At 43.5% G+C, this 16240-nt stretch overlaps 1 protein-coding gene across 14 annotated transcripts in view; it reads right to left on the bottom strand.

The window, feature by feature from the left end:
* FOXN3 (forkhead box N3) overlaps window positions 1–16240 on the bottom strand; it is a 206554-nt gene that overhangs the window by 97935 nt on the left and 92379 nt on the right. For all 14 annotated transcript variants that reach the window (XM_038138081.1, XM_038138080.1, XM_038138093.1 and 11 more), the window contains one exon: window positions 4774–4910. In XM_038138081.1, coding sequence (XP_037994009.1) covers window positions 4774–4910 — 137 coding nt within the window. The remainder of the gene's footprint in view (window positions 1–4773; window positions 4911–16240) is intronic.

A 16240-nucleotide genomic window follows, 5' to 3' on the forward strand; every position in this document is an offset into this window, starting at 1 on the left:
AGCTAGCACTGTCTCATAAAACATATGCAGGTCACTCATGGACCTGCAGGCTCTCTGTGATCCACTGGCCCTCCTCTGTAACCCACACTTCAACAAGGGAAGTGCAGTGGAAAACCAGATGACGAAGCCACACGCACTCAAATAAAATGTTCTGGGAAGTGACTCCACACAAGCAGCAGAGGTGGTTTGCTGCTGACTCCTTGCAGGGCCTGTTTTTCCTTCACCACCACGGCTGCAGCACTGTCTGGGAGCGCGGGGCACAGCGGGGTGGCTCTGCAGCACCCGCTCCACAGCCACCAGCAGATGCCAGGTACACCCAACCTCCTACAACCACCAACACTGTGCTGAGGGTTAGTTTTTGTTACATGCTTTCCTGTTGGCTCCAGCCCTAGAAGGCTCAAATCCTCTCTACAGAGGGCAGCCTGGCTGAAACGTAGTGATGGATGCCAGATGTATTTTTCTGACACAAATGCTATGATGTGCACAGGTGGACTCCATGCCCAAAGCCAAGCACAAATCTAGTTCAGGTCTGTCCAGGGTCTCAATCCTTCCTGAAGCAGAACCAAGCTCACCCAAGGAGCTGTTCGAAAGGGAAGGAGCAAACCAACAAGGAACCAATCAAAGCCTTTATGAACAGGCAGTCTGGGGCAGCTCAAGAAAGAAACACCTCTTCAGTTTCTTTCTTGGACATGTTAGCAATGTCATCAGCTATGGGACAGGTCGGTCAACATTTGACACTGCTCTAACAAACTACAACTAGGAAAACACATTGAAAAAAATGAAAAGCCATTAAATAGTTATCCACAAGTCTATAAAGACAATATTCCTGGATAGGCATCCAAATTTTCAAATATTTTTATTACTCTGTGAAAATAATAATTTCTGTTATTTTAGATTACATTTCCTGACAGTTTTCAGCAAGACAAAGAGAAATACAATTGAGAAATAGCCCTATGTAATTTACCCAGGGGAAAAAAAAACATTTCAAGCACTACTTCCAAGCACTACTAGAAGAGAAAATCCCACCTACACTTCAGTTAGAGTCTGAAATCTGAAAATAAAACACATAGATGAAGTATCAGGGCGCTGACTTGTACAGTTACTTAACCAAGTGTGTATCTATAAATATATTTCAAAGTTGCTATTGCTAAAATAATTGTAAAATTTAAGAAGAAACACATTAGTCTAACATACCTATTTTTTGACACCACAGAGAGCTTTTCCTTTGTAATGATGTGTATCAATGTTAGTTTGCTCTTGAAATTCATCATAAATGACATGCTTTATGACACATGTTTCAATTAGAAGAACCAGATAAAAACCCAAGGGGTTTTGTTTGTTGCAAGTATTGTTTTTTAAGAACGCACAGCCAAGCCAATTAAAATTAAATAATTCACCTTGTGATATTCTACTTCTTCTCTTCTTACAGCTTACAGGTAATCTTTGCCCTGAATTGAAGCAGCAATTCAGACAACTGCAGTCTGAAGTTCCTTCTTATGTACAAACACAGCAAGGTTGCCTTATCCCCCAAAATGTCTTCTGTACAAGGAATCCAATGTAGTCCAAATGTCATGGCTTGAGTCATTTTTATCTCAAATGATACTGGTATAACACTCACTCAGTCATCCAAATGTATGGGTTCACATCATGAAACTCCTTCATAAAAGGTCCACCCTGTCACATTTATGCAGGATGCTCTACTGAAGTCATGAAACTGAATTATCTGATGCAATTAACTCTGTTAAGGAAAAGGGGAATTTGCGTATTCAGTAATCATCATGGGATATTTTTACGATGCATTCCTGCACTCTGTGCTCAATTCCACCCTAAGCTGCTTATGCAGATACTAAAAAGAACACATGATTCACTTGTGCATCTGTATTTTTTTAAAACATCTGATAAAGACATGGAATAGGTCAATTTGCCCCTGTGGAATTTCACCAACTGACCCTTACAAACCTTGTTCCTAGAGGCAGGAGTAATACTGGCAAATTATCTGGTTCCAGATATATTTAATTAATACTATGTGACAAAGCTTCTCTTAGTTGTGGACTTCCATTACATAAGATGGACAGACAGCAAAACCTCTGCCACCCAAGGATTTTTTCTAGATGTACTGTCTTCACCATAAGGAAAATTCCCCCTGGAATTTGTTACTATGACGATGTATTGCTCCGGAGATCTGACCATGGTGGAGTGGATTTACATTTTCTACCCCTACTGAAGTCTTTGTACACATGAGAAAGCAATCACTTACACATGGGATTACTGTTTTCTTCCAAATCCACAGGGAATATTCAACTCGTTGAGAATATATTGGAAATATGTTCAGAAAATTACCATGTAACTGCCAATCCAGAATTAATTCAAAAGTCACTGATAAGCTAGAGCAGCTTCATGTTGACGTTTCACCAGTCATTAGCAGCAGATTGAATAAATATTTTGGAATACTATGGGGATATTAAGCTTTATTTAACAGTGGAAAGGCTGAAAGATAGCCAAGTAACAGTGAGACCACAATTTCTTCATATAAAACCTGGCCTTTGCTGCATTTGAAGGCATTTGCTCTTTCAACCACACAAGCTCTTTGTTTTATGATGCAGTCATTACAAGGAAGACTCCAAAGCACTTGGCAGCACAAGCAGTGTAGCAGCAGCTCAGACATCCCATGGGCTCCAAGGAAAAAAACCTTCCCTTTCCATTTTGGGACTTGCTTGTCAGTGTTTTGCTAGACTCCTCCTCCTCCCTCAGCTACACTGGGCAGTGGTGAAAACAGGTAGTGATTGAAACTCGCTTCTTAAATCCCATACTGCCTGAGTCCTCTCTTTCCCACTCATGAAAACACACTATGAGGTTCTGGACACACACTCCCCTTTGGAAAAGGGCAGCAAAACCTCTGCCCAAGGTCTGTGACTCTGCAGGCATCCTTTGCCACACACAGCAAGCAAGGAGCAGCAGTGGGCACACGGCTCTGCAGGATGAGGACAGGGGAGCAGTGGGCACAAGGTTGTGCAGGATGAGGACAGGGGAGCAGCGGGCACACGGCTGTGCAGGACACAGGGTAGCTATGCCCCTGTGCACTCCCTGACACCCAGACAGGGTGTCTCTAAGGATTCATCTCTGCAAGGACTGCTCACAGCAGTGCTGCTGCATTGCTTCCTTCAGCCTAGCCTAGAAGAGCTGCCCATGTCATTGCTCCTGCTGCCAACATCTGCCACCACATTACCCAGCAGTTCTGGCAAACCCAGCCCATTGAGTCAACAGTCACTTCACCCATAAAAAAATGGGAGTCCTCTGGCTTTCAACTGCATGCGTATGCTAGATTTTTTTGTTTGTGGGGAATAGAAGAGATCAAAATCTCTCAATTTCTAGGTCAGATGTGCATTACACTTCTACTCGATATGAGAATTTATCAATAAATCTGTATAAGCGTAATTAAAATATTCTTAAAAAGGCAGCAGTAACAATATAGCAAGGGCCAGGAAACATGCTTTGTTCAAATGCACAAATTACAGTTTAAATCCATTATCTAAATTATTTATCTGTCGTTCTGCCAAGCACAGCAGCGAGGGGTACTTCCACAGGTGGTACTGGGGACAGTGTTTCCCCAGCACCCCACGGAACACAGGGACAGCCGAGCTGTACCGCCTCGGGACCCCGCACCCCTGGTCACGCCCTGGTTTCCAGAATAAAATCCAGGGGCCAGGGGCATCGCCGGCCACCGGAGCGATCCCCTGGCACAACAGCGGGCCCGGGTCTCCATGCCCAGCGCCGCGCCGGGATCGCCGTTACCGCGGCAACGGCGCGGCCGAGCCCCGCGGCCCCGTGAGGCGGCAGCGCCGGCCCGGCCCGGCCCGCGCGTTGCCGGGGAGACGCCCCGTCGCCAGGGCGACCATCACGCTGCCCGGCCCGGCCCGCGCTCCCCGGCCGCCAGCCTCAACGCTAACGCGGAAAAATAATAAGAACCATCTCAGCCGCCACGAGAGCCGACAGCGTCACCGCTGAGTCCCGGGGCTGCTGCGGGCCCTGCTGCGGCTGGCTCATCGCACCTTCCCCGTCCTGAGGGGGGAGGGCCACACGGGCCATGAACCGCATCCCCGGCCCTCACCAGCATCGAGAGAAAGCGGTTCTGCCAAACCTCAGCGCCTGCTTTCCTGCTTTGCGGATGGCGGCCATAGATTAGGTCTCTTCGCTAACACTGGTCGTAAATGAAAGCCAGATCAAAAAACCACAAAATTAACAAAAAACACCACCCCATGTCTGTATCACTGAAGCAAAGGAGAAAATACGGGCTAATCCTAAGGGCCACCACAGGTGCCCATCCACCACCAAGGGCTGCTCAAGCTACCTGAGCACCAGCTCAACCTGGTGGACATCCTGTAGCTGCACAGGCAACATCAGCCTCAGCTCTCCCATCTCTTCAGAATGAGCCCATCTCCTCGGAGTGAGGGAATCCTGCCTTCACCAAATGGGATAAGTGGGCACTTCAGAGCTCTCCATTTGCTGATCTGCATTTTTATTTCACCTGCCTGCAGTCGCAGGAAGCCTGCAGGCTCTGCTCGGAGAACGCGCCGACGCCAGCAGGGGCACGAGCAGGTGAACGGTGCCCTGGACACACTGAAAAGGCCAGGCCACCACCGGCACTGCCAGCCGGGCTTTCTGCACTCGCACGTTCCAAACTGCATCGCTTGATTACAGTTAGTGTCTTACCCAAGAATCATACCCAACACCGCAGGAAAACATTTAGAACTGTAAAATGCATCTAGTTCTTACCTTTGATATGCCTGAGGAGATGTGGGAGGTGTATTGAACACATGCGAATATGGGTGATAGGGTGTCTTTTTCAAAGCCTGAATAAGATTTTGTCTATATTCTGGGTCTATACACCACAAGGACCCCTTTCCAATACTCTGCAAAGAGAAAAGAATTAAAAAAAAATCAAATATTTGATCTAATGGCACAGCCGTATTTATTTAGCAGTTTTTATCAGAAAAAGCAGCGGGTTTAGGTTTTTTGTCTGACAGAAGCGAATATAACTTGCTTGCCAGAGATTATTGCTCCATTAATAATGTATTATGACTGTATGATTTAAATCACAATTCTGAGGGGAAAAAAGAATGAATGTTTGGTTGCTCTTTCCCCCTCTCTCTCTTGTTACTAGTTAATAGGATTTAATAATATCTGGCAATTTTCCAATCACCTCATATTGGAAAAATAAGAAGCTACCGTTAACTGGTAAACAGAAACTTTGAAGAGAAGTATCTTGTTTTTGGAAGTAGTTTTCTTTTCCTTTTGCTGTTATACTAACAGAAACAAGGCTAAAAAGGAGAGGGTTAAACACCCTAGCAACTGTTTTAAAAATATAAGGACTTAATCCTCCAACCCACATGACATCAATACCATTATACTACAAGAGGAAATTAATCATCTTTTCTCCCCAGAGGGGAAAAAAATACCAAAAAAACCCAAAACAAACCAACGAACCAAAACTAAAAAAAAAAAAAAGCCCACAGTATAATCAGAATATAACCATTTAAGTGTGTTGTGAAATTGTGACTGGTTAAAACAACAGTTACTGTAATTACCCTTTCTGGACACAAGGAACAACACCAGCAGTTAATCTGTAAAGCAAAGATTACACTAAAATTCAGTGTTTATTCTACAGTTACAAGCAGTGAATTTCATTTCTTGTCTCAATCCCATCAGAGGTCAGGCTGAGGATATTTTGGATTGTTTTGTATGAGTTCTCAAACAAATATGAAAACTTTGCCTCAGCTTCACAAAGAAAGCATATGAAATGATAGTTCAGGAGCAGTCTTGCTCTGCTTGATCATAAATAAAAACAAACACCAATCCTAACTGCTGACTGAACTCAACTGACAGGTGTTCAAGGCATTGTGGTAAGATTTTTTGGTAAATGTTGATGCTTTCTGGAACAGGTGGGGGAGGCTGTGTTACTGCCTCTAGCTGCTTTTTAACCCAGGACCAGCCCTTTCCTCTGCTTCAACTTCTACCAGTGAAACACAGCTCTCAGTTAACATGTTAAAGAACAAGCACACACAGACACACACACACACACACAGACACACACACACAATCACATCAGAAGAAGGACATTATTTTCTTAGACCATATAGAAGACCAAAACCAGACACCTGATACATTTTGAAAACTTTTATCTTTGTCCTACCACTTCCTAAGTGCTCCTCTGCCCCATGGACAGCTTTAGGATACACAGTGCAGCATGCAAAGTGCTTACAGAGAGAAAATGTGCACTAAATTCTCCTCCCCAAAAACAAATTAAAAACAAATAAAAAACAAAAGTCTTCCCCAAGGTCCGTGGATGGCTGCGTGTGCACCTAGAAAGTTTCCAGCACCATGTGAGACTTGGCTAGAAAGAAAAGGAGAGCAGCCAGCACAACCCACAGGAGCTGTGACAGTCTTCTGTCAGAAAGAAGCAGGGCTGCATGCTGCTCTGGTGGAACAGGAGCATGGGGTCAAGACTCCTCAGGATGGCTTCCAGGGTTCAAGTCCATCCATCCTTTTACTGCCCAAAGGTGCCCTACTGGGAGGCCACAGAGGAGTCAGCACTTGAAATGAAGCAAGGTCTTGATACGGCAAAAAAAGCCCAAGACTAAAGGGGCTAGAGAGAAGCAAGCAAGTCTCTTTGGCTCTCATCTCAGCAAAGCACTACAAAGTCAACACTCAGCAAAGTCAAAAGCTGAGAGATCCATGCTGCTGTCAGCTGTGGAAGCTGTGCACCACACTTCTCACACCAGTCTGCAAGAAGGAGGTTGTTACGCTTAGCCCTCTTAAAATATGGGACAACGAGCCAGACACATGACAAGCCCAGTAAATGATTTTTAGGCAAAGGACAGAGTCAAAAATAGAATCCAAACATCCCAAATTCCACTTCCATGCTCTATCCAAGACCCAGACTAAGAACATAAAATTTCCTTATTTAAGCAAGCAATGAGCAAAACTAGGAAAATTTTTCAGGAAAAAACCTTTGCTGGATTCCTTACTTCTTACAGCATGGGATAAGCTTATAAAAAAAGCTGCACTTAAATATCATCTACCTTATTTGTACTTACTGGAACACAACATATTGTTTTCAAACTTCTCTGTTTTTTCATTTACTTCCAAGACAGCCTTGTTATCTACCTGGAAGAGATTACTTCCCAAAACTCATCAGTGAGTTTAAGCTAAGGGCCTGACAATATGAAGTCACTACTGAAGAGTGACTTCAAAACCTTTCATTACTGTTAAGATAAATTTGTGTGCCTTGCCCAAATTCTTGCAAAAGCCAAAAATAATCTCACTGAAAAACAGGAACTCTCACAAAAAATATTGAGAAGTACACTCCTCGTTATAAAAACCACTGGGAAGGCAGATTTGCTATATTTTCACTGCAACTGAACTGACTTATAATTTACCAGCAAAAACAAATGTAATTTAAGGTAAAGCTCGCCAACTTTGCAATGTTCTCTTTTAAGACAGCTATTTTTGTTTTTCCACAATCACATAACAGAGCATGAATAAAAAGGAAAACTGAAGTGACATCTGGTTAAGAAACCTTCTTGACTGTTGGGAGGTGTGAAGAGCTTTGTTAACTGTCTGTTCAGATGTGTCATTAGTCTTCCCATATATAGAGCAATCACGGGAAAGGAAATCACTGGAGCTCAGACATTCGGTTAGTGATTAATTTCCATCTTATGACACTTGGCGTGCTGCTTCACTACCTCCTCCAAGCCAAAAGTCAATAGTGACTCCAATCAAAAACCAGCAAGGAAGGGTCAAAAGAAAAATATCTGGATTACATTTGTCTCCCAGGCAACAAGTGACTGAGGAATGGATAACAGCCCCCTGATCTCCTCAGCACTTGGAGTGCTTTCAGACCTCCCCACACACCACCTCCTCCCAGGGCTAGGCACAGCCACCTCCTTCCTGCCAAACACAGGTTACAGCTTCTGCACTGATTCCTGGTTAAGGTGATTGAAAATTGGGAAATGTTACAAGTCCTCTTCATGTGGTCCAAGAGTAAACTATACTTGAGGGTAAACTACTTCAGAGGGGCTAATAGGGAAAGAGAGAAACATACAGAGTTAGCCCATGAAAGTTTGATTGAATACTTTATTTAAAAAAAAACTTGATTATCTTTTATATGGATAAATTGCTACTCATTTTTACGCCACTTAACATACATATGTAGATTGTGCACAATATTGTGTACTAACTCCCAATTTATTAACAAATTTGCTCTCTCATACCTCAAATATCCAATTCTGATTCCCTCCCAGCAACTAAAGTCAGTGCATTGCCATGAAAAGGTACATGATACGCTCAATGTTCACTTGTTTTTTCTTCCAATGGACTGCACATAGAAGTTTTTTAATACTACTTTACACAACCTATTAGTATTATGCTTGGTCATTTTTAGTAGAATTGAAAAACTATTGAAATTTTAAAATAATAAAAATGCTGCTTGTCAGCTCCTTCAGTTGCTATAGTTGGGAATTAATAGCATTATCCACTAGTAAAACTCCTCATCGTAAAGATTTTGCCCGCGTATACCTCACAACTACCTGGCCCACACATCAGCTACTGTCTGCCCAAAGCTCAACTAAAAGAATTGTGTGTTGAGCTCCTTCTGAGACCAATGGCTGGGAAAAAGTACATAACCCATTGTATTGGGTTTGCATGGTCAGATTTTGGTACTGCAGGGGCTACATCCATCTATATAAAAATTCCAGATAGTGTTTATTTGAAGAATTTTGTTCCCTGGTTATTTTAGCACAGACTTGAAAGGTGTTAGGAACACAACATTTTTCACAGAGCTGTTCTTTTTACTGCCATAAAAACAAGTCTGGCCAAAACAAAGCTTTGGGAAGTAGGCAGATACAGAAACCACAAAACACAGGCTCAGGGAGATGTTGGCATTTCCAAATTTTCCCTTCCGAAGCTCTGGTAACATGTTCACTTTGAATCTGCCTGGACGAGCAGCTCCAGGTACCCATATCTCCTGCAGCAACATCACCACAAAGATGGTCCCCAAGGGAACAGAACCCTAAGGGAAATCTGACAAAAGGGGGATTTTTTCCTCTGTGATGCCTTGCATGTGCCTGGGCCTTCTTCCATAAGCCCATTTCAGTAATTTTCCTCAAAGAAAACTGTTTTTCTCACACAATTCTATGTAATTTACATTCATTAAGCTGGCTCACATGAAGGGTGTGACAAGCATTCAGAGAGCTGTGGCAAAGCAGAGGAGGGATGTGGGGACACGGGGAGGGGAATGGGAACTGTTCCCTTCTGTAGCAGGAGCCCTGGTGACATCCTGATGCACCTTGTGAAACAGCACACCGAAAAAGGAAAACCAGGACTCTGGCTGGACAGAAAGCAGCTTGTAAGACAAATGGCATAACCAGTATAACACATAGCAGGGGTACAGGGGCTGGGGTGAGCTGGGCAGCAAGGCTGGCACACAGCCCTGGGGGAAAGGCCAGGCTGTGCATGGGAAACCAGAGACACGGAGAGGCTGGGCACCAACACAGGTGCCTGGAGGCTGGGAGGAGAGAAACCAAAACAAGACACCCACGAGTGACTCCAGAGCTCTGCTCATGCACCTAAGCTATGCCAGCAGGCTGAGAATTTTAACACAGCTCTGAGTTAAGGACCTTGCTACTCCCAAACAGCTGCCCTCTGAGTAGATCTGTACTTCTCCACTATCAGATCAGGAGGGGATGGGTGGCCATTACTAGGCTTTCTTGAAGCAAAATGATCAGCAGTATGAACCAGGCAGCTACACAGACTGAAGGGCTGCAGATGTACACCATCTGAAATGCCACATTGGCTTCACTAACCATAAAAGCAAAGAGAAAGAGTAGAAATTTCCTATTACTCAAAAAAGGGCATTACCAACTAACATCTGCAGCCCCAAGCTATCAAATACTGAAATCACGTCACTGTGACATCTGTCCCTGCCTAACCCAGTGGAGGCTGCTGCAGTTGTTTGTAACAGAGGACCTGTGAATATCATTAGTATCACCTTCTTCAGTGATTAGGAACCTTTTGCTGTCAGTAATTCACCATCAAAAGGTTTTTTCTCGTGGATGAACCTATTGTTGTTACAACAGGTGATCTCTTTGCAAGTAATAGCGGAGAGATTACTGGGTATTAAAGGTTCTTACTTTTAAGAAATATTTATCCTGAGCTCATTGTGTCCAGTTATGCTGCAACAGCAGGCTTGAAGCAAACCTTTCACACAGATTTGCCACCATGCTTATCTATGGGAATGCCCAACAGCTTCTACAGGTCCAACTGTTCAATATGATCACAGAAGGGTTTCTACAGGAGCAAAAAGAATTGTAGGATAGAACTATGCATCTCACCACAGAATTTAAAGCAACTGTTAGAGTAACTACATCCAAGACCAGAATCTGAAAAAGATAATTGTTTTAGACCAGAAGCACATTTTTCAGCTTCTATGATTGCACCACATCTAATGTAGCAGCACAAACCCATCAGCCACCTTGATGACACTGTTGTCTCTGCTGACTGCTCACACCTGTGCAGGAAGCCTCTGGGGGTGGTGAGAGCACACCCACGGCTGTCAGGCAGCAAGGACCTGCAAAAGTACCTAAGAGAACAAGGCGTGATGGAAGAGTCTATCCACAAAAAGAGCAGGGTACTTCACTCGCCACCTGACACTGCAGTCACACAGAAGACAGAGCAATTCTGGAAACCATGACTAAAGTTTCTGGTTGGTTCCCAGGAACAGCAAACTATCATCAGGAATTCCTCCTAAACACAAATTCCCCTTTTCTCATCCTATGAAAAAATATATTTAACAAGAAAAGTGAGGTTATTTTCATGAGGAAATTGTGAAGCAATTAAGAAGAAAGAAGGCAAGTAAAATACTTTCTGAGTTGCACCTTATGACACCCTGTCTTCAGCTCTGAAGTGCACCGAGAGGAACACAATACTCACTCTGAAACCCACCTCAGGAGAGAATGACTTGCTTAAATAACTTTCTTGTACTAAGCAAAGAAACCTGTGACTTCAAAGCCATCCCACAATACAACACAGATTACACATACTTCACTAAATATACCTCTACCCTTGAAGGTTTGCAAACGCTGTGCTGGCACTATGGGAAAGAAGTGGTTCAGGACTGCAAAATTCACCAAGACCAGAAAATGCAAGCCTGTTGTGACCACTGATGCTGTGTTGAATCAGCACTATGATGGCAAGGGCAGAGATGTTTTTCAATATCCAAGGAGAGAGAACCTGTGCAACCAGGAACACTGCTGAAAGGCCAGCTCTATGCCGTTCACTTGCAGACAGTGCTGACAAGAACATGCCTAATTTTTTTATTTCAGCTACTCATCTCTCATGTTAGTATCATGCTCCTCCAAATGAAGGGTATCACTCCTAAAACAGAACCAACTCAGAACTCGTTCCTTTATATACATGTGGCAGAATTAACATACTAGTATCAGAACTTGGAAAATATATTACATAACAAATTTCAAACTATTTGCCTGGCAAGCACTCAGGAAGATTTAAGATCAGATGCCGAAGTTGGTCTGCTGGTCTGTTTAAAACTCTATAGCTTATCTTTACTCATTGGTATTTCAAGTCATAATGTTGCTTGCTCTGCTCTCCTACACAAATTCTCCCATTTTAAGTAGTTTGTTATGGGTGGCCACAGACAATATTAAAACTTTATCATCTCTAACAGCTTGCCTATACCTTGCATATGAGTCTGGGGGGTTCTCTAGTTACTCCTTTTTATAAACAATTGAACTTATTTGCAGAAACACACAAAGCATTGAATTATCTGAGGTCAGCTAGGTTTTATCTGGGATTTTTTTTGGTTTTGTTTGGTTGGTTGGTTAGGTTTTTGTTTGGTTTTTTTTTGTTTGTTCGGGTTTTGTTGTTATTGTGGTTTTGGTTTTTTTTTTTAATTAATAAGGACAACAGCTAAGGAATTCTGAACGAAAGAAAGAAAAACAAAGCTACTGCCAGCGATTCCTACTATTACAAAACGCATTCCTCAGATTTACTGCAATCTTACATAAAAATTACAAATAACTATTCATGCAGTTTAAGGGCAGATTTTCTTCATTCTCTTTTAACATTTCTAGCACAGACCAGTGAGATTATCTATGTCCAGCTTTAAAGAATTGTACCATAGACTTTGACTGCATTTTAATGACAGTGACAACTGCTTACTAAGCTTTTAATTTTCATAAAAATCCCCTGACCTATGAACTTAAGAGAAGTAGACATTTCCCCTGCTCTTCCAAGGAAAGTTTGGCAATCTTAGGCAAGAGCTTGACACCAAGCTGAAGTAAATCTGAAGTAGTATCTGCATGCAGCATAACAAAACCCTCACAAACACTTCTGCATGTTTTCAACCTTTCCTCAGTAAAGCAGCAGTCACAGCTCAGCTCAAGCACAAAGGTGAAGAAGCATGACGAGAAGAGACTAGTAGCTGAAACACAATTACATGACCATAAACATATCCTCATCTAATGCATGAAATTAAAGTTTTGATTCAAAAGCTTGCTGGAGTACAGTGTTCAGCCCAAGTAAGCCAGTTCAATCAAAAAATCATCAGCATTTCTCAAGAAAACAAAAGGTTGGGGCTTTTTAAATCTTATTTTGCGCCTAAAAACATCCATTACTCCAAATCATACAAGTCCAAGTCTTTGTTTTCACACTCATCTCTTGGTATTTTAGCTCACGTGCTCAGTGAGCTACCCCAGACACCAACCCAGCCATCAACCTTTTATTCTAATTTGACTTTATGAAAGTGGCCTGGTTCTTCCCCAAGTGATGCAGCCACATGAACCACCTCCACGTCTCTGCTGTTCTTCCAGTCACAAAATGGGCACTGTCTTTCTGACTGGAGAGGCTGGGTGGGTATATTACTTCCCTAAGAATGGAAGTACAGTTAGAGAGGAAAAGGACTACTTTGTCTCAAAATGAAATAAAACAAAAAGGAAGCCAAGCATACAAATAAACAATGATAAAGGAATAAAGAGGCCAGATCAGCACAGAGAATCAACAGCTGAGAAAAGGGAAGGCTGTGGTATTCCATAGTCAAAAATACTCAATCTATTTCTGAGGCAAGATGCAGCACAACATCCTGCTGCCAAAATGCACACTGTCCAGTGGTCTTCCAATATTAAAGGAGTTCAAGTCTCACCAGCACAAGACATATCTGATGCTTTCTCTGTACCTCTGGGCCTGCATCTGTTATCAGAGTGAAAGGCCCTGCCCTCTGCAGCAGTGCCTTCTGAGGCTGCCCACTCACTCCCCAACCTGCAGGGAGCCCCATTAGTAGTGTCACAGGCACAGAGCCTGTGGCCTTGTCTATCTGACACAGGCAGAGCAAAGAAACAGCGGGCACAGGACTGACTGCTTGTGGGTTTTACACAAATGAAGGCATTCATGAGCTTTTAAGCTATTTTTTTCCTCAGCACTTCCCCACCTGTGAACAGAGAAGTTAGCAATGTCTTCTAGTGCATGACCTAGACACCCAGCAAGTCTGAGCTGCAGCCAAGACTGCCAACCCAAAGCATGTGTCCAGAGTCCAGGTTCCTCATCCTGCAAGGGGCACTTCAACACCAGGTCTGGAATGATTCTCTACCATTATTTCAGTCACGGTAACCTACTGCCCAGGGGCACAACTGGTCCACTGCTCCTTCAGCACACCAGCATGTGTCCATTAGTACAGGTAAGCTCACATAAAATGACTGCTAACAGCCAGCAGTGGATCTCCTACACATTACCTTCCCACTGCTCGCATCATAAAACAATTCCTCCAACAGGGTCAGGTGTTGCACTGCATCACCCAACTCCAAGAGTTGTATTTAGCTTGTTAGATATCTCCTTGTTGAGTTTATATGCAAACCACCCTATAAAGCTATTAGGCTGCCACACAGTAATCCTGCAAGCAGCTGAAGCAAGCAGTGTCATTAACTGCCCTTAAACAATGCCTGCCTCCCACATAAAGCTGATGTTGTTTCATGGCAGTACCTAGCAACCCCAGATGCTGCCCAAAGTCTCCCTAGGCTAGGCAAAGTCCAGGTGCTGAAGAACACGGGCTAAGACACTGCAAGGGAGGAACGAAGTGCAAGATCAAACAGATGCAGGGAGACTGGGCTGGGAAAGCAGGAGAGCCCAGAAGACAAGCCTGTCATCATGACTGGCCATCACAGGCACACTTGAGGGAGACTGAGCAGCAAGTAGAACTAATAATGCTGTTTCAGCCTACAGAATTTCTGTGTATACATGGAAAGTATAATTATCCCTACACAATTGAAAAGAAAATTGAGAAGATGCAGAAACAAAAGAATAAAAAAAGAAGTCCTCAAGGTCACCTATAAAAACCACGGCAGAAAGGAAAAAAACTCCCCAGACTCCAAACCAATAGTCCATTTAGTGGGGTGTGCTAATTTCATATCAGAGGTGCACTCATTTAAATACCCACTAATAAATACCCACTAATAAATATCCATGCCCTTCATATTATCTACAATTGGAAACTGCCTTTTCTTACAAATGTATAGTTACATCATATATGAAAACCTAGGGACAATTTTAAAACATAACCCTTCACAGAACAGATATTATAAAAATTATTCAACACTTATATCTGTGGTAAAGGTTTACAGGTCACTTTTTGCCTACTGCTGTATTAATGACGAAATAAGACAGCAAGTGAATTTCCAGGGGAAGGGGTTAACAGCTAGCAGAAATGTGTGAGAGGGAGTAGGTTGTACTAAATCCATTATCCATGACAAATAAAAATAGAAATAAGGAAGACCTGACAAAAGCTAATGGATTTGCACCATTTCCCTCATAACTGTTTATTTAATGTACGATTTTTCCTTGCTTAGTGTTTAATATTGGTTTGCACAATGTATTGAGGAGAAAAACCAGGCACTTTGATAAATCATTTGAGAGGATCCCTGGATGTGGGGTTTCCAAGTGTTCCTGGGTTATTTACAGAAACAAAGCTGTGCTCCATCCCAAGTCCCACTCAGCTGCCTCAACCTGTCCCTGTCACCTCCAGCAGGCAGATGCTGAAGAATAACCATCCTCCTGCAACAGAGACCTCAGTGCTACCCACATCCATCAACACACACATTAATTTGGCTACTTACGTACACATTCCACTCTGCTTGTGTCCCATTTCTATGCTAGATTCAGAGACACCTATTTTTTACTATCTTCCTCTTTCCTCCTCCTCTTTCTCATGGCTGAATGAAACCCCGGAAAGCAAAACAAAACACCTCCCCGTGCTGCAAACATCCTCCAAAATGAAGCAACTCATGACTGCAGTGAAGTTTTCATCTCGTTCACACAGCCCAAATCAGCATAAACTAATCAGGGCAGGGCCTGGCTTCAGGAGCCTCAACAGCCCAAATGTTATAACCTGAAACCTCATGGACTCAGAAAAAACTGGGACTTCACCATGACTTGGCATTTTTGCAAGCAGCCTACACAACTCCTTCTTCCACCCAAACACTAGGTACCACCACAAGCCTCTGGAGAAATACCTCCTAAATTAAACAGTAAAATCAATGGCTCTGCAATGAAGACAAACCAGGGAAAGACCAATTTAGCTCTAGGAGCAAAGTAGCCTCCTGTGGGGAGGTCAAAACCCAGCAGCTACAGTATCCACACTCCCTCTAAGACACTGGGCACCCTGGTGGGGCTAGAACTACAGTGCCTGTGGGAAAGGGCTTTCCTCACCTACTGGGATCTGGTATCTCCTTTTTACTGTAACGCAGACTGAGCAAGAAATCTCACCTGAGAGGCTCACCACTGAAACCTGCACACGGCCAGAAAGCAGCAAGCCCTCATTGGGACAGTCTGCAGAGCCAGAGCACTACCACCTATGGCAATAACCTCTTTTGCATCTTCTGGAGTGCTGGCCATAAAAGTCTTCCAGGGAGGGTCAAAAACACACCTCAAGTGCACCAGAGCCTTCCAACATAGGGAGGCTCCAATCTCAAGATGGCAAGGAAATTACACGTGCAAGCAGAGACAGGGAGCGGGCTGCTAAGCCACCCACCTGTCTCCACTGACTGCCATGTCACAGGTCACTAGCTGTACCTTTGGTCTCCTCTGGCAGCAGTGCGTGAGTGCACAAAGCTTCTTCCCACACCAGCTCCAGCACATGGATGCCTGGAGATAGCCAGGGCCATGGCATCACCACAAGCAC

Source organism: Motacilla alba, chromosome 5 (genome assembly GCF_015832195.1).
Source record: "Motacilla alba alba isolate MOTALB_02 chromosome 5, Motacilla_alba_V1.0_pri, whole genome shotgun sequence".
Classification (NCBI taxonomy): Eukaryota; Metazoa; Chordata; class Aves; order Passeriformes; family Motacillidae; genus Motacilla; species Motacilla alba.